This window comes from Typopeltis vanoorti, chromosome 3 (assembly GCF_054136105.1).
Source record: "Typopeltis vanoorti isolate ZY-2024b chromosome 3, IOZ_Tvanoo_1.0, whole genome shotgun sequence".
Taxonomy (NCBI): Eukaryota; Metazoa; Arthropoda; class Arachnida; order Uropygi; family Thelyphonidae; genus Typopeltis; species Typopeltis vanoorti.
Genome location: NC_143551.1, coordinates 176,950,616 through 176,976,259, shown reverse-complemented (window position 1 = coordinate 176,976,259; position 25,644 = coordinate 176,950,616). Strand labels below are relative to the sequence as shown.

Here is a 25,644-nt window from a genome sequence, read left to right as displayed (position 1 = left end):
GCCTGCACAATGACAATGTGGTGTGTTATTTGAAATATGCATATGTGCATGTCTGTGCTTTAAGAGTTAGTGTAAGTGTTCTACTCCCTCCATTAATTCAATAGTATAAAGCTTACAAATGAGGTAAAGAAAAAATTTAGTTTCTGAGGGATAACTACCTTAAGCAGCACATGAGAATTCGACAATAAGTAAGCTAACTGTTTTGACTTTAGTTGGAGATAGTAATCATGCATTAACTTTGTGGCAAAAACCATAAGAACTGTGAATAGAAAAGTGTTGAACTATATTTTTACGATAGATTGAGAATTCAGTTTGGAGAAGTTCCTGGGCATGAAGAATTGCGTGGTGCTGGAATAAGCAGTGAACTGGAAGTTGTCAAAAGGGGCTGGCAGCCTTCTGGAGTTAGGTTGAATAAGAGTTTGAAGTAAGAACCTCATTATTAAAAAAAAAAAATTGAAAAAAAAGACAGTTCTTTTGATATGTGGAAGAAAGAATGATTATAGGAGGATGATGTTAGTTGGTGAAAATGCTAACCACTTTAGATGATATAGAAAATATATTAAATTAACATTTCATTATGGTATTTCATCCTTCCGTAAAATTATGCCCAGCTTAGGTGCAAAGGAAATGGAGACTGGGTGAGTGAGCAGGACGTATAAGGAATTAGGTTTTAATAAAAAGACAGTAGGACTTCACAACATATGACCATGTTTCAAGTGAATGTTCCAGTTAATGACACTCTTGACATACACTGCTTGGAAAAATGTCAATGGACACTCCCATGGGCAAGGTGCATCATGTCATGTAACAAGTTGTGTTTGCAGCCAGTATAAATTGGAGGAATATGATGCTTCCAAGTCAGTGCAACTGTATTCAGGTGAAATAAATGCAAGAAGAGGACTGACAGTTTGAAAGAGGCGTTGTGAAAGAATACCATATGGCAGGCCTGTCTGTTTGGCAAATTGTTGACAAATGAGGCCATCCTAGGTCAACAATCAGCAATACCATACTGTGATGGTAGCTCAACTGCAAGTGCTTCCTGCAGGATGACCCACCACTTTCATCAAACATGATCATAGGGTGCTGCTACAAAGGATAATATGTAAAAACTGTTATTCCTCATCCAGCACGTTGAATGCAGAGTTTTATGCATTGACTGGAACACGAATCTGCACAAAAATATTCAGAACTAAGGCTCACAACATGGGTTTACATGGAAGGACTGCAATATGCAAGCCCAACATCACCTGAACCAATATGCAGCATCCTCATCTTCAGTGGTGCAAAGAGTGTGTGTCGTGGGATGTGGAAACTTGGGAAACTGTTATGGAGCAGCGAATCAAGCTACACCTTCTAATGAGCAAAATGATGGGGTATGGTTGCTGCAGATGCCCAGTGAACATAAGGCTGCTGCTGTAACTGTGTGATTTGTAGAAATGAATGTCCCACACTTGACTAGCCTCCACAGAGCCCTGATCTCAACCCTAATGAATATCTGTGGAATGAACTGGAGCAATAGGTAAGGTCAAGGGATGTCTGGCTCACAATACTCCGGACCTCATTACATGCCTACAGGAAGAATGCTTCAAAATTCCCATTGATCACTATTGTAAGCTTGTGGAAAGTGCCCTGTAGGATTGCTGTAGTCATTTCACTGACAAGAGGTTCTACTTATTAAGGTGGACTCCATGGCTGTTTGTTCCTCACACTATGGCATCTGTTTACTTCTTTCCAATCAGTGTACTTGTTTAATAATTTTTACAATAAAAAAGGTACCAAAGGAGTGGACAGAAAGCAAAATTGTTCCATTTCACAACAGTGTATCTTTGAATTATAGCCTACTCTGTATGTCAGGGTGGAGTGCTGGGATTTAGATTGGGTTGCTAATGCAATTCTTTGTAGTGAGCATGCTAAAGTAGATCATGTCTTGCAGCAAGACAACGAATGGTTTGTTCAAGGGAGATGTACATAGTGGCATGTTTAAATTTTATAAAGGTCTGATGGATTACCAAATTTATCTGTTTTATTTTATATAGATAACAATATGAAAGAATGTGAACAAATCAGTAGACTGTTGATCATATACATTATTTGATCAAAAATATCCATACACCTGCTCATCCCAACTCTGGAGAGTTTCTTCACTAGATTTTGGTATGTTGCTGGAGTAATTTTCCATTCTTCCCGATGATCATTAGTTTATCGGGCACTGATCTGCAAGCTATTCCGTCTAGCTCTCAAGCTGCATTTGAATTCATTCCACAGATGACTAGCTTGCACGAAGCTCGGTGCAAGCTAGTTAAGTTCTACAACACTCATCACACCCACTCGTTCCAGCTTTGTGAACATAGGAATTGTCTAAATGTTAAAAGCACAATTGTCTACATTGCCATTATTGGCCTCAACATTAAGATTCCTCATCACTGAAACTAAGGCCCAACTCGAACCAAGAAAAAAAAACGATCCAGATTATGACCATTGTCCATCAAATTTTACAGCTGGTATGACATGCTGCAAAATAGCTTTTCTAGCACCCACCAAACCCAGACTTTTCCGTCAGATAGTTTGTAGCAGTGGAAACGTGATGTATCCAGTGTTGAAATTTTCTGGTTTTGTCTGCGTTTCTATGATTTCATCAATCATCCTCATAAACAAGTTTCAAAATTTTGAAAATACCTTTTATAAAATTCACTGATAAAACCATCTGCTCCTGGAGATTTTCCTGTTGAGAGATGCTTTATTGTATTCTTACATTCTAAAATTGTAATGTAGGGCGACAATTTCTTCTGCCTCCCTCTGAGTCAGCTTGGATAAAAATGGCATCACTATTGAATTCGATAGTATCACTTGCTTTTTCTGTGTATAGAGCTGTAATAAGTTCGTAGGACATCTTCATTAAGTGTTCTTACTGTAAATCCCGTTGACAATGCAGTGCATTCATCCTTTTAATATTTTTTTTCCCCTTTCAAACAGCCAAACAGTGGATGCTTTGCTTTTCTACAGCTTTTAAACGTGCCATTGCCATGCATTTTCTATTTCTTTGTTTTGTAGATATGTTATTTTATTTTTAACAGATCTATTTCTGTTTTTATCTATTTGAGTAGTATAGGCAAGATAATTTTTTAGACCTTCCTGTTCTGTATTCCGCTTATCCTTTATTTTACTTCCTATTTGGATAACTGCCGTTTTGATATTTGATTTAAATGTTTCCCCATTCCCCAATTACATTTTCAAGAGTTTCTGCTCCTTCTATTATTTTTTTTTCGACTTCTGTATTAAATTCACTTTCCTCAGTCAGATTTTGATTGAATTTCCATAATACGTATTTTGAGGAAACGAGGTTGTCTAGGAATCCTCTCGCCAAAATGCAAATTTCAGTTGAGCTCCCTTTACTTTAAAAAAAAAAAAAAAAAAAAATGTAGTTAAAATTCAATGGTTAATAACTCAAAACACATATTTTTAAGTAAAGTCCTGTACTTTGAAAATTACATGTATTAACAACACAGCAAAAATCGTAAAACATACAAAAATGCAGACTAGAATTAGATATATGTTGCCTATTACTGGACTATAAGCTGTTATAACTATAGATGCACAAACCAGAAAAATTGCACGAAGATAAGAATGATTTAATTTTTAATGGAAAAAGAAATGTATGAAAAAATTAAATAATTTAAACGTTTACTTTTCATGATTTTATGGAACCAAATCATCCAAAATTTCACTTATTTCTAGTTTCTCACAAATATCACCTGTTGCGATCATTGACATCCAACCAGTCTTGCCGTGAAATACTAGATCTTAGATATGATATGTTTTAATTAGCTTCAGTCTTGAAAATGACGTTCGCCATTTGCTACTGAAACTGGTAGTGTCAAAAATATTCCAAGTGAAATTGTTAAATTAATAGATGCTATCTAAATTATTTGTAATATTTTCAGTGTGTGTCTAAGCTGTCACTATCCTTTATGATGTCCTTTAGAATTTGTATTGCATTATGTAATTCGGTGGCACAAATATCCTTTTCTTCATCATCACTCAGCAACTTGTAAATCATCAGTGTTTTCTTAAACTGTTCTCATCCATATGAGAAATTTCCTTGAAACTGAATAAAAACTGAAATTGGTTAAGGCGACTTGTCAACGGATCAAACCTTTCAGCCAAAGAATTAATAATAGTGTTCCCAACTGGAAGAAAAAAACCTAACTTTAAAAAAGTTAGATTGCGGATCAACGGGCGCTTAGTCATTTATAACAATATTTTCTTACTTTTGCGTAATATAATATACTACTTTTGAACTCGGGAGAAATTTCTAAATCTCATGCTAACTCTTTTGCCGATTCAATTATAACATTAAAATTTTCATCCGATCTAAATTCTTCACTAAAGTCGATTACATTATTTAGGGCGTTTATAGATTCACTTAAATTTGTTTGGATTTTGAAGCATTTTACTCACTACATTGATCCTACACAAAATTCATACCAGATTATAAAGTGAACACAAAAATCCATAACCTGTAATTTTCAAAGGTAATATTTTTGTGTCATATTTTGTGCTATTGTCATCAATTTGAATATTATTATAAATTTCCACAAAATAATCTAAAACTTCTCCACTATTATATCTAAGCGAACGAAAAGCGTCAATCCTCGCTTCCCATCTAGAATCAGATAAAGTTTTAAATCACAATTTTGGTGTATACTTTTTCAGTACATCCCATCGTTTATTCAAAGCACTAAAGAAATTAAACAAAACAAAAAAAACTCTGTTTTAGCATTAACTTGAGCAGCATCAGCGCTCAAATTAAATGCGTGTGCTGCGCACGGGACAAAGAGTTCTCGGGGATTAATATTCGATAAATGTCTCCGAACGCCACTGTTTTCCTCTCATGTTCTCCCCGTTATCGTATCCTTGCCTCTGCAAAATTTTAATATCTAAATTTAAATCTTTTAATTTATTTAATTTATCTAAGAGATACGTGGATAAAAACCTTGAGACTTTTTGAGAAATTTGGTTAGCTGCCCTTTCTGTATCTCTTCATTCAGCTTTTATTTTTTTATTCGCAGCTCCGGATAATTCTTTTTTTCGTCTCCATTATGCCCAAATTTATTCTGAAGTAAAAAAAAAAATTTGAACAAAAAATTCTGTAAGACATAAAAGCTAAATATAAAAGAAATGTATAAATTTTTCGCTTATTTGCAAAGGCTTAGGTTAAATTTTGAATCTACTTACCTCACTGTGAATTAGCTATACATCCACTGTGTGTTTAGCAATCAACAATTCGATGATTTATTTACAAAGTGTGAGGTCTGTTCCACAAAAAATACCCAAATATCACTTCGTAATATATGTTAAGCCGGATACACGTGCGCGCCTTTGTCTTAACCGATGAATGCGAGGTGCAAAGAAAGTCGGTAATGTAAGACGTCCCGGACGAGCCCCCGGTTCGTTTAATGCTTTTGAAAGCGCCGTACCACACAGCGAAAAACAACTTGCAGTTTTGCTAAATTTATTAAAACTCGCAGTATTTATTACAATATATTTAGTGAATATCCACATTTAATAAACGCTAATATTAAAACGTGTTTTTATTTTATTTTTCTACACACTTCAGCACTCAGATGCAACTCATCGGCTGCTTACCATGTTAATCCGGCCCTGGTAAGCAGTACCACTTTCATGCTAGATCAAGTGTCCCCTAGAATCATAGAAAAGACTAAATTGACCCTCACTTTACATTAGTGTCTTGTCCAATTTTTATGGATGCAGTACCACTGAAAATGTGCTCCACGATGAGCTGTGGATAAAGAAGGCAGACTACAGGCCTTTGCGTATAGGCCTGCTTATCGCGGATATCGTGCCACGGTTTGTCGAGATATTCGCGCACCAGTGTTTGAATGGAGCCGACTTGCAAGCTGACCTGCCATAGTGCGTCGATTACGTTTTGCTGTTATAACCAAAAATATATCTTTATTCTTGGTAGAGCAAGGGCGATCTCTTAGCAAACGTCCGGAACATCCATTGGTTTGAAACGCTGCCCAGAGCATGGATACAGCGTTGTGTGAGATTCCGAACTGTCTGGCAATATCATTAATTATATTGCCTTCAAGCTTTCCAATAATTCTTCCCTGCATGAAATCATCTAGATGATATCTTTCAGGCAATACAAGACATCCAAGTTTGCAACTTTCTTCCTTCACGAAAAGAACTTCCTTCAAACACAATTCGCTAAGCGTAATCTTTTGCCTTTTATTCTGTCAGGTGCTACCCTTTGCGCGTGATTTGAAGATTTTAATGTATACCCGCTTTCTACTCGAAATCGTCAGTTATACAAATTGCTACAAATTGATTCGTCTGAATTTGCAGTTGTAATCTTTAGAAATGGTGTCCTAAGGGTTTTGGACAGTGTATTTTGTTATGACATAAGAGAAGAAATCGCAATGAAACAGGTCCCAAAATAAATAAATAAAATAATTTCGATGTTGCTTGGAAAATAAGAACCTTATTTTTTTTTTTTTATTATTATTATTATTATTTTTTGAGACATCTTGTGCTGTAATAACTTCTTGAATTCAACATGATTTCGATTCGTCAAGTGTTTGGGATAATGGCAAGTACCACTCCTGCATACCTCTATTTTCTTTTTCCGTTTTTTTTTTTATTATTTTTTTTTATGTAGACTTAAAGTAAGGAGATAGCTTGCAAGCACATCTCGCGAATTTTATCATTCAGATCAAGATTCTGGGGCAAGTTAAGGAAAGATGATTGATGTCTGCTTTATATTCTTTATACTACTAAGACAAATCTGGTATGTATGGATCATAGTTTTATTATGATAGAATAATTCGATCATATTCAAGATAAAAATATAACACTGGAGGATATTCATGATTTCGCTTTCAGCATTTCGGTGTTTCAAAATAAGTGGAGGTACATGTGCAATGAAAGGCCTAAAAGGTCCGAAAAAGAAATATGATGGGGTTACATTGACAGAGTTGAAAAATTTAGCCAATAACTGAAATCCTTTTTTCCGCTATCTAGAATGTGATGAAAGAGAAGTCGGGAATACGTGCATGATTGGAGTGTCTTGGGAAGTAAAAGACTGCTGTGGGCGAGAGATGAGCTGCATTTGAAATTGGAAGGAGGTGAGCACCTGGAGAGATTGTTGTTCTCTGAAAGCCCGGGGAATGGCAATGGTGGGAGGAATGGCCTCTTGCAGGGATAGTTGCTTAGTAGATGGGAGAATGTATGGTGTGCTGCCAAGTGAAAATCGGAATGTGATGATCAGCATAAAGTGTAAGAGCAGATTTGGGACAAGAGGCTACAACACTTTATGTATACGAATACCAGAAGTGTTTAGAACGAGAGAACTGAGCAGTGGTTAGTTCTTGGCCAAAAGTAATTGCCAATTACCTAGACTTGGCTGACAGAATATGACAGTTATGGAGAGAGAATGAGGACGGAACAGCATTTTCAGGATGGGAAGAGGATAATACTGATGATAGCAGATGAACTTCAGCTTGAAAAAAAAAAAAAAACTGATCGGTAACGGCAGCGCATTTGAGGCTAGTGTGTAAGAAAGAGGCCAACAGCACGTTGGTTGCTGCTATAGGCCAGAGAATTAACTTAATTTTCTTATTAAAGATTATTAATTAAATGTAAATTTTCATGTAGTACTATCATATCTTGTACACCCATTGAGGGTACATATCAGGAATTTGATAAGTAATTATCTGTTTTTAAGTCTCAAAATTAATTATCTTTGTTCAAAAAGATTTGGCACGTGTCTGACATTTATCACCCGTGATCTGATTTCATGGGCACAACTGGGTCTAATAGATGCCATATTCTTTCTCTTCTCTTTTCCCCATTTTGATCCCCCTCCCATGATTGCTTTCTCTCAGTGTTATGAAAAGTAAGAGAAAGTGACGGGAAATTATAAAGGAATGCATTTTGATAGCACTTAAGTATATCCTCATTCCATTGAAGAATAGTGGGGAGATCAGAACTCAAGGCATGCCAATTGAGCAGTCTTGACTTTGGGTGATGTTTCAAAGTACCAGCTGGAAGTGAGAGTGTTTTGAAAGTGTGCGTAGGACCAAGCGTGCAGTAATAGGCCAACTTAGTGTTACTGTTTACACTCCATCAAATATATATTTTTCTGACACTTGCTAATTTCCATAACTTCATCGTTTATACAACCGACTGCATTCTGATATGGTGTTAATTCTCCTTCCTTTGTCTTAAACTTTTTCTTCCAATCTATTTAAACCTGATAGATTTCAAAAAAAAAAAAAAAAATCAGCTAATACCTTTTATTCCCTTTATAGGGAGTAGGTGAGGCTTTTATACCCTGTCTAGCGTTTTTTGAGATTGAGTGGGCAGCTCAATCTCTGCCAATAGCCAATCAGAGATAGTTGGCCCATGTCTCTCACTAATTATAGGCGGTCACTGACGAAAACACTGGCAAAGAAGTGCTGCCATCTCTCTTGATATCTAACCCTAACATGATATGTTACTGTCTGAAATAATGTGGGTACTACGGTCGATTTTCTTGAGTTTACGGGACGAAAAACTCAAGTTTCCATGATAAAAAAAAAAAAAAAAAAACCGCTGGCCTATGCCATAGATAGACTAACTGGGGAACCGGTCGAAGACAGGCTTAGAAAAAGTTCCTCCAGTCAGTGACTAGACTTGAACCTAAGTCTAACTTCCAGCAATCAAGTGCATTTCCCCTGAACTACACAGGCCTTACCTGATAGATTTTTATGGTATAATTTTCTCAATAAATGCAGTTGGCTTTCATGCATTCAGTATGTAAAGAGCCCTGACTACTTCTATACCCTACTTATTATTTTTGTATTCCAACTTATTATGCCAAGGATTTTTCGGCATAATTTAGTTTTTCATATTTTTTTCATGGCAATTATCAAAATAACAAAGCACCATCATTTACCTCTGGAAGGTCGGAATATTGTAATTCTATTATATCCTTGAAACCATTTCCTCGTTGTTTTGCTTCTCCTGGGATAAGAATGGGTTTTATTCGTTTTCTCGCGTGTATCACAAAAAAAATAATAAAATAAAAACACGAACCAGGTGTAAACGAGATAGTCGGGTACGTTATTTTTAATACCCACTGCTATTGTTAATCCTGTTACCACATACTGCTTGTTCCGAGTGAGTGAATTTATGTTCTAAAATCTAAACCAAGGAGTCGGAAAAACTACGGGTCGCCTCATCTTATTGTACGACCCGGGATCTAAGGATGATATTTAATTGAATTCAGTGACAGAATCATGAGGTTGCTGTTTCGAAAGTTTTAATGCGATGCAGCCATGCCCACTCGCTTGCGTATTGTCTGTGAAAGTTTTCGCACTACATCGTTGAGGCAGTGAATGGATGTGGCACTGTCGATCCCGCTCGCACTCACAATATTCATTGTTAAGTGCCACGCATTTCTTTGCCGCACATAAAACGAGTTGACATGTGTGAATTTTCTACATGCTTGTTTATATTCGAATTCGTTGGCTCGGACGTAAAGATATCACACAGAGAAACTAATTTCGTAGTTAAAATCATTAAGATATCTATACATGTGTTAACACAAATTGTTTGTTTAGTTCTTTCTGTCGTATCGTTAATTTGTTTTATTTTTAACAAATATTTCTTGGATAACATAAAAATTATATTTTTTTTCCTTACAGTTATACGATTTCCTACACAAAAAGACCTTTATTATGACTTTTAAGTAGATGTGTGAGTTAAATATTACGAAAATGAAAATCACTTTCGTAATATTTAAACATGGAAATATGAGACCCACCCCCTTCAGTTCTTTATGTTCTGTGCATTCTACGTTATTTTCAATTATAAAGAATCACGTTGATTATAATGTCGACTTGCTTGTTTTTGATGCATTATTTTTCCTACTTAAGTGTATTTGAATTCACTCATGCTTTATCCTTAGAGCCTCCGTAGCTCAGTCGGTATAGATGAAGCCATTTGGCGGAATAGTCCTGGGTTCGATTCGAGTCCATGACGTGAGGAACCTTTCTCTCGTCTCTTTCGACTAAGATGAGTTAGCCGGTCTCATATGGAAGCACGGGGAAATTCACATGGAAACTTGGGTTGTTCGTCCCTTAGAACAGGCAAATCAGCCCTATGAACACACGTGCATTCACAGTCAATCCCTCATTAGGAGGACTCAGTAGTATGCGAATATGAACAGTAGTATGAACAAGATGTAGATAAGATAAGAAAAAGTGTGTAACATAATAAGGATGAAGAAAATAGAAAACCGTTCAAATATAGATTTTTAAAAAAAACGTCTAATTTTGAAGTCACAGTGAATTCACACATTTTTTTTTTTTTTGGTAAATTATTCTGGTTAGATTTTGTAATAAAGTTAAAATTTAATTTAAAAAAAAGTAATGAACTTTTTAAAATTTTAAACATGGCATAGAAGCAATTTGTTGATTATAGACAAATCAAAATATTTCGATGAGTTATATATATACATATATCTACCCTATAATCAGGGCTACCCTGAGTGTCGAATCTTCAAAATTCGAGTCATCAGAATTGAAGGAGTACCGGCCTACCAGTCCGGAACTCGGGGGGGGGGGGGCGCATCCCTTTCGAGTTTTCAAAATTCGAGTCATCAGAATTCAAGGAGATCTGGCCTACGAGTCCAGAACTTGGGGGCGGTTGGGTGCCACAGGCACTAGGAAGGGTTAACCCCCCTTTCCAGACTTCAAAATTCTAGTCATCAGAATTCAAGGAGAACTGGCTTACCAGTCCAGAACTCTGGGGTGCGGGGTGATGTAGGCGCCAGGAGCAAAGAACCCTCCTTTTGAAGACTTGACATTCAGGGGCTATCCTAAGTGTCTAATCATCAGAATTGAAGGAGAATTGGCCTACCAGTCCGGAACAAAGGGGGGGCCCTATCCCCCCTAGTATATATATATATATATATATATATATATATATATATATATATAATTTCTTGGATGGTTAATTATGTATGCAAAAACGGGAAAATATCCAGAAAAAAAATGAGCGAGGCCAAAGCTCCTTGAAATTGTTCTTTATTCAGGAAAATAGCAAGAGAGAGAGACAAATCTTGTGAAATATTTCTAGGTATTTACATGTTCGAATATTCATTGTGAATCTACTTGTAAATAATATTTCAGTCAAATAAAATGTGCATTTGTAAACTGAAATGAAAAAATTATGGTGTCGTTGATGTGTTCTTCAGATTAAAGTAAGACCTACATCTAATTTTGAATTCACAGTGAATAAATACCCATATTTTTTTTTTTTTTTTTGCTCAGTTATTCTGGTTAGAATTTGTAATAAAGTTGAGATTTAATTAGAAAAATGTAATGAACTTTTAAGATCTTAATTCCCATGAACACACAAATGAATAAACTTTGCCCAGGTGACGTCACTATGTAGAGAATGTCACTTCGAGATCACATCTACAACCATGGCCATAAGCCACATTGTGAATGTTGCAATATAAAGGAAATGGACAGAAACCTATTAGGAATAAGAATCGAGTGCATTTTCAGTTTATTTACTGCAATTCATTCGTTCATTCGCATATTGTCTTGTGTGTGTTGTGCTGTACTGTACTGTTTTGTGTATCCCATAAAGTAAAAAAAAATGAGCGAACCCAAAACCCTTTGAAATTTTTCTTTCTTCAGGAAAATAGCAAGAGACACAAATCTTGTAAAATATCTCTAGGTAATTACAGATTTCAATTTTTCATTGTGAATATACTTGTAAATATTATTTCAGTCAAATGAATGTGTACTTGTAAACTTAAACGAACAAATTTTGGTGTCGTTGATGTGTTCTCCATATTTATTCTGCTTAGAATTTGTAATAAAGTTAACATTTAATTAGAAAGGTAATGAACCTTTTAAGATCTTAATCATGACATAGGAGTAAAACTGAGATTCCAATAATTATTTTAGAAAATGTGAATATGAAAAAAAAAGTGTGTGTATGAGGGGATGAATGGGGACCCAACTGATATCCACTGGTTAATTATTTTAGAAAATGTCTACTGCTATCTATTGACACATATTTTCCTATAGTTCCCCAGTCGAGCCAAAATATCCCATCGCTTGACCAAATATCCTCCCAGAATTCCAATCTCTAATCACTACCCATAATGCCATATTCGAACAAAAAGCTGATCTCATTTCACTGACAGATGGCGGCATATCCCAGAATTCAACCCTCTGATCATTACCCGGACTTCCATGCTCAAACCAAGAGAAACAATGTGATGTCATTGCAACTGGGCTTAACAGACCATCACTCAGAATTCCATAATGCACCTCTGCAAACAAACAAAAATCAATAACATCACTTATCTCTAACCATCATTCAGAATTGCACACTCGAATCAAAGACACAACGTGACTTCATAGATGGATGGGTCCCCACGGAAATTCCAAGGATTCCATACTATAACCATCATCAGCTCAATGACATCACTTATCCTTATCTTATTCCTAACCATCACCCAGAATTCGATATGCAAACAATTACCCAGAATTCCATACTCGAGCCAAAAGTTACAACGTGCTGTCACAGAGAGATGTCTCCCCCAGAGAAATTCCACGATTCCATACTCATGACGTCACTGGTCTAATCACCCAATGACGTCTCCGATCTTATCGACCAATGACGTCACGGTTTCTTATCTTCATCTTGATCTTGTGCATAGTGATCCCCATAATACTGGGCTCAACCAGCTCCCCCAAAAGGGACTGGGGAGAACCCCATATGAAAAAATAAAGGCTTCATTACTGTTATTGTTATTATTAGAATTGAAATTTGAGGGCGTATCTTTCTGCCTGGAAGTAAAAGTTCTTAGATTCCACTCACACTGTCTATCCCATTCTTATTTAAGAATATCACTGAAATCACTTTTCAAAATGTTTATTTCTGATTTGACGAAATCTTGATTTGAGGGTTATTTCACAATTTTTTTTGCTGTTCTTCCTCTTAGGCTAGCTAGTCTGTGTTGCCCTATTTTTGTATTTTTTATCTTTTACTTTACACAGAAATATTGTCCAATCTTCAAGGAATATGAAAGCAATTAACATATTTTTCTTCTACCTCTACAAAAATAAGAAACTAATTATAAAACTAATGAAGATATTTTTTGTTCAGCAAAGTTTTCCAAATTTTATCAGATTCCAGTCTGCTTAAGGCCAATCTTAATTAGCGTTGAAAAGGGGAACGAATCGCAGTAATAACATGCGAGTTCGTAATACTGTGCATTTATCTTCATCTGAGCAATGACATCAGAACAGGAACTTTATATCCCACCATCTCGACATGTTTCTTGACAAATCGCGATATCCTCCAAAAGGACATATGAATACTACTTTATCCTAAATTTATTTTCTTTTAGCGATCGTATGGACAGAGGCCCAAATCGCTGTTGGTGGTCCTCTCAAGTTGATTGTTTTTCAGTCTTACAAAAGTTTAGATCTGATTAAGTTCGAAAAACCTAAAATAGTACGTCCCCCCTCATTCAAGAAACATGTTTCGGCACTTTTTGCTGCCTCATCAGGAGATGGCTAGGGAGGAGGTAAAAGTCTTATTTAAACGTTTCTTTCCTTATTCAACTGGATTTTTCAAATTTTGTAAGAGAAACCTAGATTATACTTTTAATGACGTATGTCATTTAGGCTTTTCTTTGTAATACGCGCGATTAGTTTTTAATAGTAGGTTATAATTTGTGAAACAATTTTTTACTTAATCAAGAAAGAAAGAGAATAAAATGCTATATTTTTATCATCTTGAATCAAAGTTTAAAGCTTTTTTCTCTTTCTTTGATTTGACAGTAAGAAGAGAAGGAAAACAAGAGGATTTAGAGTGTCGCAGATTGATCGAATATTCATTGGTGTGATGATTAAACTGCACAGAAAACAAAGAAGAGAGAGAAGAACTCACAGTCGGTCATCTTTAATAAAGCAAAAATATAAAAATCACGCCATACAAAGTTCTAGCTATCAGCAATTTTCGTGAAAAGATAAAATGACGAACATTAAGAAGGAAATCGGAAAAAAACAAGCCTCACGTAAAACCAAATCAGATCTTCAAGAAATGAATCTAAAGAAAATGTCACCGATCAAAACTCAGCAAATATAAAAGAAAAAGGATTAACCAGATGAATTGTGAGCGAGATCTCCGCCAGAAGTGCCATTGATTATGAATTCTCTCATCCTGCATCCCCCAAAGCACCCAAAAGCTCAACCTCCAGTGTCCCTGACACTATCACCTACAGAGACAGTGTACACTTTTCACTGTAACTGCCCAAACGCTCCACTGGTGCAGACATTGCACTAATGGCACGCCACTGGTAAGCAACTAGCGTTTACTTTGGCGGTGTGACGAATTAACACTCTAAAGGATAAGATGGTCTTACATCTCACTTCGAAGACGGTACTCAACTCCTAAACTTCACAATAAAAATTAAAAAAAAAAAACATTCTAGAAATAACGAAGAGAATCTTATCCAATGTTTCAAAAAAAACTTATTCTACGTTCAATGAAAACAGAAGAAAGTTGGTTAACCACGAAGAGTGAGCGAGATCTGCGTCGGAATGCCATCGATTGTGGACTCTTTCTCTCATCCTGAATCCTTCAAAGCATATAAAAGTCAACCCCAGGGTCCTATCTCTCACTGCTGATCACCATAACGCTACTCTACCGCAGACTCAACAACCCAGCACTAGTGACCTGCCATCAGTAAGGAAGTAGCGTTTAATTTGGCAGACAGGATTTGCCATCCTATCCTTTGGCGGTGTGGCGAATCAACACGCGAAGTTGTTTCGATGGTCTTACATCTGAATTCCACATGGTACTGTGTTCACTCCAGTCCATTAAAAATATTTTTATAAGGGATTAATAAAATGTGAGTTATTTAAAGTTCCAACTAAACCTGTACAAAATCTAGTAGAGACTGACGTTGATTGGTAAGAAGACTGAAAGAAATCGACCCCGGATTACCTTCATTACGGTTATGTCTGTAATTTCGAATGACAAATGCTCAACCAGTGTATGATTGATCAAGGTCAGAAAAGAAAAGAAAACGGTACACAACATAACCCAAACAGAAAAGAAATTCTATTAATGAAGTAGAAAAATCTTCTTTTATCAATGGAATACGATGTCATGTGATATCCTCATCTAAAATGATATCAAGAAAAAACCTTATGGAAATTACTTTTCAGAGTAAATGTTAACAAACTGGTTCCGGTTCTAAGGAATGTTCTTGTCGTCAAAAAATAATAAGTGTGCAATTTTTAACATGAAAAAGTCTTTGCTATTATGGTATTTATTCTTCCACGCCTTAAATTAATTTAAATTTTAATCTATGAATATGAAGCCTGTTGGCTCTTATTTAAGTAATTAAATTTTAAATCCTGGATTATCGAAAAAGAAAAGTTATCTCTAGTTTTAACATTTTATTCACTTATGTTGGAACTATGCCTCACATGCACTAGAAGAAATCTTAAATTCGCGTGAATGCAAACTTCAAAACGGAATCTATCTCCCCTCCTCCCTCCCATGACGATATCTTTATTTCATAAAAATAAACTAATCCATACGTTAACTATTAATAATGAAAATAAAATCCGTTTATGATTATGTGATTGAGAAATGTTGTTTCAGGAAATTGACAACGCAGACTAAAGAATAATTGAATACAAATTTAATTACCACTTCCTATATTTTGCCAAAGTGAAATTGTCATCTTCAGGAATTAATACACTGGTGTAATACAAGTGCAAGCAGGCACACTTCAGTGACAGAAATGGAACCGGAGAAATACAGACTAGCCTAAAATCTCATAAATACGTCATCGTTTAGGATTTTCGTTATAGGAATACTTAACTGAAGCTACGGCTTCGGTTCATTGTTCTTGGGGTGAATATCTGTAGATGAGCGTGTTCCATATGAGACGTAGTTTGGTGCAACCATATTTGTTCGGGCTTGAACAGTTGGTGAGAGATGCAGCAGATTCGAGGAAAAAACTGAAATTTAAACTGCTTCGATGGAGTAAGGTGGCTTTTTTTTTCTAACGGGTCCTGTGATGAGTGTCCAGGGCATGGTCTGCCACAATGCAACTTACGTGTGTGTGTGTGTGTGTGTGTATATATATAAACTCAGTCGTGTAGCTCAGTGGATGTGGGTTTGCACACTACGGGCAATCGGTTTTTTCTCCAAGAAACACACGTGTTTTTCATCCCGTAAACTCAAGGAAATCTACCGTAGAACCAACACTATTGGGCATTAAATATATTGTGTTAGGGACCACGAGATGGCAGCAGTTGTTGAGCCATTCTCTTCACTGTGTGCTGCTTATTTAGTGATAGCCTTGGGCTATCTATCTATGATTGGGTACCACTAAAGATTGAACTGCCCACTCAGTCTCCAAAAGTTAAATAGGGCTAAAACGGCCTCGCCTACTCTCTATACGGAATATAAAGGAGTTAACTGATTTTTTTATCAGTCATTTTAAGTCCTGTATAAAAGATCCCACCCTCCTTAACACCCACCTAATGGTCCGTTTCGATGTCTCCTCCGTTTTCACACACTTAAAGACACCTTTGCTCTAATTCAAGCAAAATATCCTCCTGCTATCTCAGCCCTCTTCTAGTTCACTATGAACTCGAGCCATGTCGTTTCTTCTTCTTCGTATTCTACTCTCTCTCAGTGCAATTATTTGGCTATGCTACGCCGACGACGTGTTCGCTATTTGACCACGTGGCTGGACAACCTGAGCACTTCGCTGTACCATTTGAACATCCAACAATCCAATTCACAAAGAAAGTAACAACATCCTGCTCTTCCTGGACACCCTGGTTACAAGACAACCAAATGGATGTTTGGCCTTCATTGTCGACAGAAGCTCCCCCCCCACACACACACACAGGTAAATATTATACCTTATACAAATATTATACATACCCCCCCCCCCCCCACACACACACAACTCCGCAGACAATACAGCACTATAAAAACCTTAGTACACAGAGCAAATTTGCTCATATAACATTGCACTCACTACAGAACTCGACCGATTAAAACACTTTTTTTTTGCCAATGACTCACTCCCTTCAGATAAAAAGAACACTATCATCCCGTACCTATACTCCATTTCCCTGTCCAGACATAGATGATAACAAATCTATTCCAATTCGTGGTCTCATGGTAATGGTGGCCGAGACCGTAAAAAAGCATAAGCTTGTTTTCAGTTTCCTGAAACAACATCATGTATGGTAATCAATGCATAAGTCTAAACACGAGGATCACTGTAAGTGATTGGGAGAAATAAGTTTAAATCTTTGGACATCACATTATGAAATAAAATGCAACTTTTCCTGAATTATATTTTACTTAAATATTTTGGTAATTCACTCACTAAAATTAAATATTCGGTGCGCTATATTAATTAAGCGTTTATTTTTAGAATTTCCGTTATACTTAATTATCATAAATTTATGACTTAACCACGCTACCGGCCAGGACGTATATATACGTCCACATTACCATGGATGCGAAGTGCATATTAAAATTGTAATACCATTGATATTACATTGAAATTTATGATGGATTACATACATTAATGTTAAAATTAGCATTTAATTCTAAGTTGACCATATTTCCTTGAGACAAAAACGGGACATCGGGATGGCAAAAACGGGACGGAGGTTATTTAACAATATTCTGTATTCATGAAAAAGTAGGATGATAAAAAAAAGTATTATTATATATATAAACATATTGAGCTTACCATTATTCTTCAGTGACAGAACCCATAGAAAAATTTAGGTAGCAGAGGGCGGGGACTGTATTTCACCACGATCATGAAATGAATATTTCACCAATGAAGTGATCTTACACAGCAAATTTCGGCCTTTCAACACCTTATCAAAACTTCTCATACTCCATTACACAATTTTGTCTTGCTTCTAACATAGCCCTCATTGTCTCAACACTTAATCTAGATTTCTCCTTTGACTACATATTGCTCATAACAGAAAATATTCTCTTAGCAGGTGCTTTACTTCCTGGAAGACAAAGAAAAATCTCTACAATATTACAAAAGTCTTGAAACTCTAGGCGTTTTTCGCTCATTTCAGAACAAAATCCCATCAATCAGGTACAGGAATGTTTTCTTTATTCCATGTATCAAACTGCCTCACAATTATAGATGATATGAGGGTCCACTGATCGAATACACGAGTTTCTTTTGTTTCTGTGTGTGTGATGAGTTCCTCGTTCCGGCTGTCCTGTGTTTTTTTCCCATTCAGGTGTCTTTCTTAGTAACACCTACTTGAAGTTCTCAGTGTTTCCTAAACTGCTCTTCCACTTGTTGGCGTATTCTAGCTGGTTTCAGAGAAATTCTCATCTACCTCAAAAAAACTTAGCCTCATTAATTTCTCCTGAATCTACTAACATTTTCAGATGTTTTTTGACATCAGTAGTTACAAACACTTCACTTTTTCTGGACTCTAAATTGTTTTCAAGATGTTCAATGTTCATAGCTACTTCTGTAGCTGAAATATTTTGATTTGATACGTGCTGGAGAAAATTTTGGTTTATAAATTTTATTTATCAATATCGACTAGCAGTCATTTGCGCGAAAACTTTGGCCGTGACAGCACAGTAAGATAAACAAGAGCTTCATTTGCTGTAATTTTATCGCTTTCACTATCTTTTCAGCATCCTTATGTTCCTGGCCGCGTAGATGTTGGTTGATATGTCACGTCTTCCTCCATGATTAACGGAATAATGGACATTACAGTGTTGGCATACCACTTTGGTTCCATCACTACACAGCTTGTCCAGTTTAATAAATATGAATTATTTCTGGAGATCGTCGTTAAAACTGCAGTTTCATCTCTTTGGCATTGTAAGGATAGACTTAAAAAACTTTTAAAAATAGCCCTTAAAACTTTTAAAAAAATGAAACTTAAACCACCGATATTGAATAACAAACCATCGGTTAGCATATAGGCAAAACAAAAACTAACGCTACAGCAGAACAGACGCCGCATCTGAGAAGCACAAGTGTTGCCAACATGTATTTTTCTATTTTCTCTGAATAAATCACTACAGATATTGGTAGTATCTGCAGTGATACTACCAAAATGCAAGTGGCCCTTCCCTTAATGCGTAACATTATACATATCCTTGCGGATATGTATAATGTTATGCATTAAGGGAAGGGCCACTACCCACTGAAGAAATCTCAATAAAGGTCGAAACTAGTCTGGGTAGTGGCCATTCCCTTAAGGCATAACATTATACATATCCGCAAGGAGATGTGTTTTGCATTATGGGAGATACTGAGATAGGATTGTTGGTAACTTGCTCCACCTTTGCAACTAGACGCCCGGTGTTGTACCACTTTACCCCAGTCCTGAAGATACTTTCAGGCGCAAACTTTGTTTGCTCACACTTGGATAAAGGATTAAACTAAATTTATTATAGTCTGACTAAGTGAAAAATAAACTTTCAATACTATGGTTGTAAATGAGCCTCCGTAGCTGAATCGGTATAGACGTAGCTCTTTGGTTGGAGACATCATCTTTAATGGGTGGTAATCGCACGCACACACACACAATTAAATGATAGGGAAAAAAAGGTTAAAAAAAAGTATCTGTTCTGCTCATGACTGATCTTTTACCACTAATAAATCAGAATAACTAATATTTCTTATATGATAGTGAACTTTAAAGTATTCCTTGTGGTGGATAAGCTGCCGGTCTTGATAGATGTTAAAATCTCGATGTAAACGCGTCAGTGGGACGTTGCCACTTGCGTTACAGGAATATAATGCAGTTATAAAGAACTGGAAGAAAGGCAAGATAGGCTTATCGTTGCACGTGGATAACGTACTGGGAGAAAGGGATTAAAGTCTTCGAGGAATCGGTTAAGACTAGAATGTAGGAGTGGGAAGATAGAATTATCTTTAGAGGTATTCTGCACTTTGCAGGGACGTTGGCAGAATTCTCCACATAGATTGAGGTGGGGGAAGCGACAAGAAGTTGGTGATTTCTGATTTCTGATTTCAGGAGAAGACGCTAACTTAGGTTAGTTTTTACAGTTTGGAAAAACTGAAATTGATTAAAGAATATTAAAGAAGCCTGCTGCTATATCGTTGTAAAATATTTCTTTTTAAAATGATTTAATTTTTTTTTCTTTTTTTAAATAAAGACCTTAACAGCTTCGATCTATTTGTGACCAAAACTTTTTCTAGCGTTTTTTTTTTTTTTTCCTTTCAGCCGGTTACTGAATTATTGCATCTTCCTTTGTGATATTTTTCTATCCATGGGATCTCTTAAGCTTCCTGGCTGCAATTTTGATCCCATAATGCCATTATCATTAGGAAAAAAAGTTAGTTGCAGGTTCGATTCTTGTGAGAAACTAAAATAATATTTTGTAGTTTTCTTCAACTGGATATTCAGTTGTTGATTTATGGCGCAAGCTCCCCCCACCTACAGAAACCCTAGTTTCTAACTCTACATCTCAGAGAAATCTATAAGAAAACTCATAGTACTTCTGATAATAATTATCTATTATTATTATTATTTAAAAAAATCAGCTAAGGCCTTTTTATTCCCGTATACGGGGAGTAGGCGAGGCCATTTAGCCCTGTCTAACCCTTGGAGACTGAGTGGGCAGTTCAATCTCCGCTGGTACAAATCAGAGATAGATGGCCCAAGGCTATCACTAATTAAGCAGTACAGTGAAGAGAGACGGCTCAAATGTGCCGCCATCTCTTGGACCCTAACCCTAACACAATATATTTAATGTCTGAAATAATGCGGGTTCTACGGTCGATTTTCTTGAGTTTACGGGACGAAAAAACCCGAGTTTCCGGGAGGAAAAACCTGCTTGCCCGTGCCAGAGATCGACTAACTCGGGAACCGGTCGAAAAAAGGCTTAGAAAAATTTCCTCTAGTCGGCGACTAGACTCGAAACCAAGTCTTCCTTCGTGCGGCCAGGCGCCGTGGTGTGCAAACACCACATCCACTGAGTTACACAGGCTTTATCAGGACGCTCTGTAGGCATACGCATTCACGCACAGTGTTACCGCTGCACCCGTTTTCATAGTTTTAAAGTGATTTTAACTCAAGTTTTTAATATGAGAGTGCTGCTAAAATTAATTCTACTTGCTACACTGAAGACAGCGACTTTTAATTCATCAAAACCGGTTAAGTAAAATCCAAATTTTTGTGCAGAAAGTCATAGATAGAGTGAACTGTCGTCACCAATGAGCAAAGAACAAAGGGCGTTGCCATTTTAAAAGTTAGACTGCAGTTGCTAAAGGGAAGAAAGTCCAAAGTTCGCCGAGACATCGAAGGTCACCAAGTACAATGAGCTGTAACAAGCACAATAAGCCTTTAAGCCTCCTGGCTGCTATTGAAGACAACACTACCAGTGCTCCGGGCACGTGGAAAGCAAAAGGAAAAGAGCTTCGAAACATACCGAATGGCGCTGTCTGCAATGCCGTGAGAAAATGAAGAACAAAGAACAGACACCAAACAAAATCAATGATGCACAGCATGGTAAGTCCCTTTCTGATCCTAAGATTACCAACAATTTAAATGCATTTATACTCATGGTTAAAGATTTGCTTATTACTCACATGGAACAAATTAACAAAATATTCCGGGACTACGAACAATAATAACATAGATGAGGTACTAGGAGGTGTGAGAAACATAAAAACGAAACTAATGGCAGCGATAGACGGGAAAGAACACCTAAAGTGTGAAAATGAACAATTGGCGATAGTGGTAAACACTCTCAAGTGATAAATCGAGCATGTACTACAAAAAGTCCAAAAAAAGAGCTACAAATAGGGGAATACCAAAAGAAAAGACAGATTTAAGTTCCCTAGTGCAAGTGATGAGCATCGGCATTCCAGTCACAATCACGGACATCACCTCTGTTAATCGAGGACCACAAAAAAATCAGGTGACCACCAGCAATCTTCGCTCGATTTACAGCCAAAGTCTGAGAGACCGCATTCTAGCAGCAAGTAAGAAAACAAGGCCAACAACATTGATCCTAACTGACAAGCAGCTCCCCACTCCAATTTATACATCTGAAAAATGGACCCCATACTTTAAAAATCTACTACCAGGCAAGGAAACCAAAAAACAGAAAAAAAACTACAAGTTTTTATGGACTACAGATTCACAGATATTTATGAGACAGAATGAAAACACTCGAGTTTATATAATTGCAAGGGTATCCGACCTAAGTGGTCTACTAATATAGTACATTAACTCTTCCCATCCATAAGAGCAATATTTAAAATTATCTCTAAAAATTATAGCATGGAGATCCCAAATAATCAGAAAATATAAATTATCAAAGTCTTTAATTCTTTGAAGAAATGGACAGACAACATTTCCACAAATACTTACTTCATCATCATACACACAAACATAATATTCAATCAGCTTTCTGCGTGAATTAGAATCCTGGCTAAGGAGCACTGAACCCCTTATAACACACCGGCTCATCCTAATATGGGACATTAACATAGATACTCTTGACCACGCTTCTTCAACCACTAACACATACCTTGATATACTAAGTCAGTGCAACATAAACCCAATCATAAACTCCCAACAAGAGAAGAAATTCTCAACATTTCACTAACACAATCATGCATTCACCCTATCAGCAAACGGGATCATATCAATACATATACCTCGTCAATAATTAACACCAAAATCGCCGATCACTACTTTGTCTCAGCTTCGTTTTATTACGCCATTTATTCTAACCACAACACTGCAAAACTCCATCATATTAAAGAGCATTGTCAACAAAAAATACAGACTGGAATTGCCTGCTCAAAATAAATGAGCCGGTAACTTTATATAAGAAATTCCAACTAATGTTCACAGAAATATGCAACAAAGCGTACACAAACGAGGAGACATACAGAAAATAACACATGAATAAATGGCGACATCCTTAACATTATTACCGTAAAAGAAAATCTATGGAAAAAACTAAAAAAGTCACCCAGTAACTGTCATTTTATTATACATATTATACAATATTATACACGTGCATACCATTATACATATTATATATTATACATATTATACCTACCATATTATACAAAAAAAAAAAAAAAGAAATCAACTAACAACAAAAATTCGTAGGGGGTAAAAGCACTACTACTTCCAAAAATTTACGCAATATAATGACAATATGAAGCAAACATGGGCTACACTTACCGAAGTACTAACTCGGAAAAAAAACTTCAGCACAAGAGTTTATTGCAAAAAGTTTCGGTCAGGATATAAACCAAAAGGAACTAGCAGACTCATTCACCCACGTCTTCACAAACAATATCACACAAATGCCAGCCTGGTTGGCCGAGTGGTTAGCGTAGCTGCTCTCCAGCCAAAAGGCTGCGGGTTAGAATCCTGCCGTGGGCATGGATGTTTGTGATTGTAAAAGTACTAGTGGTAGTAGTCGGCGGTAGATGGCATTGGTGTAGATGATGCAGAGTTCTCTGTAGTTGGTGGTAAGAGGGAGAGTGGCAGAATAGGTGCCTCCCTCGATGAGTCTTTTGGACTCCGTGAAGGTGTTACATAATAATAATAATATAGGACAACTGGAAATACAAGGCTGTTAACCAGCATAGTTTTGGTGGTCATGGAGATCTTTCTGTGTTTCCAGATCTTCTTTAGTTGCCATTGCCTCTCTCACCATATCAATTCTTCTTTTAATTTCAGATCTGCAGCCTTTTTTTTAGCGTAAAAGTACAAATTTTATAATTGTGCTTACAGAAATTTTACATCATGGTGCTGAAATTATAATAATTTCAGAAATTATAATTTCTGAAATTATTATTTCAGCCAGCAAAGGTTGGTCGATTGGTAGAGCCTCTGCTACTAATGACTCAGTTAAGTAAGTTTGAGCGCGGTTAGTAGTTGGAAGGGGACCAATCGTTCGATGCTGTTGGCACACTCTCCCTCGACTCCCTGGAGGTGTCAAATAATAATAATAATAATAATAATAATAATAATAATAATAATAATAATAATAATAATAATAATATTTCGGATAGGCCTGCATAGCTCAGTGGAAGTGCTGCTTGCATTCTCTGCACTAAGCCGACTAGACTTACGTTCGAGCCGTCGCCGAATGGAGGAACTTATTCTAAGCCTTTCATCGAGCGGTTTCCGAGTTAGTCGATCTCTGGTATAAGTAACTAGACATTTTTCTCTTCGAAACTCGGATTTTTCGTCCTGTAAACTCAAGAAAGTCGACTGTAAAACCCACCTTATTTCAGACAAAAACAGATCATCTTAGGGTTAGATACCAAGAGATGGCAGCACTTTTTTTTGCTCATCTCTTCATCAGTTGCTGCTTATAATTAGTGATAGTCTTGGGCCAGCTATCTATGACTGGCTACCGGTGGAGATTGAACTGCCCACTCAGTCTCCAAACCCTGGATAGGGTAAAAGGCCTCGCCTACTACTACCTATAAGGGATTAAAAGGTGTTAGCTGATTTTTGTTTTTGAATATTTCAGATAGCTAAGCTAGTTTGGATTTAAGATCAGGGAAAGGCAGCAATTGTCATTATTCTCTTCCCGAAGTCTTTAAATCTTTGGTAGACTTGAACTTACGGTACTTATCGCTGATTATCGCCTACCGATTTTCGAACTTATGGCTGAATGAGTTCTGCCTTTTCTTCTTCTGTGAAATATAAAGGTTCTAGGAAGGCATTATTTATTTATTTTAAGCCTAAAAATAGATCTTATTCTTCATATCCTTAAAGATATGAAGAATAAGATCTATTTTTTATTTTTTTAATGAACCTTATCCTGGAAAGATTCTAATCCTATCTTACGCTAGCATTTTAGGTGTATTAAGTGCCTTATAATGAGAACCCTACTCTGGAGATCAAACACGGAACTTTTCCAAGCCGCTTCTGTCCGCCCTTCGATAAGAATGGTTGTGATTTCACACCGTGAAACGAAATTCACTCTGCCCAAAACATCATTCATAAATACTCAAGTTCACATTGCCTTTCTAACTCAAGTTTGGAAGTGTATCCACACGGCCATCAAAATATTCACAAAGCACTGAACACAGCTTATTTAAATACACAAATAAATAAAATCTTTTTTTTATTATTATTCCTGTGTGTAATTTTGTAATTAAAAGTATTAATATTAAAAGTTTATAATTTTATTAAATTGACTTTATTTTCATTTTTACAGTCAGTTAATTATTTTGGGTATCATGAGGTTATTTATTAGTAATGAATTAATCGTTGTTAAACAGCGCCAACTTTTTCATGGTATTCTTCAGACGAAATGCACATGTACTAATGATGGCAAATGCTGCTTTGATAGTAGTATTTCGTTTGGCTGTTGTGTTTTGATTTTCCAGATAAATAGTCAGGCAGTTATCATTAAGTTATTATTTTTGTTCTGCGTGGAAAGAACTAGACGCAGAAATACCTATAAAATAGCTCTACAGCTAATTTTAAAGTCGAAGCGTAACGATGGATCAGGTTATAAAAATCGATGGGGGAATTATGGAAGGCG

At 36.4% G+C, this 25,644-nt stretch overlaps 1 protein-coding gene across 3 annotated transcripts in view; it reads left to right on the top strand.

Moving 5' to 3' along the window:
- The first annotated feature begins 25,421 nt into the window (after positions 1-25,421).
- Rtca (RNA 3'-terminal phosphate cyclase) overlaps positions 25,422-25,644 on the top strand; it is a 169,550-nt gene continuing 169,327 nt past the window's right edge. For all 3 annotated transcript variants that reach the window (XR_016548149.1, XM_090390966.1, XM_090390967.1), the window contains exon 1: positions 25,422-25,643. Coding sequence is in view for 2 of the 3 variants with exons in the window: in XM_090390966.1 (XP_090247092.1) it covers positions 25,602-25,643 (42 nt within the window). In the remaining variant the exon portion in view is untranslated. The remainder of the gene's footprint in view (position 25,644) is intronic.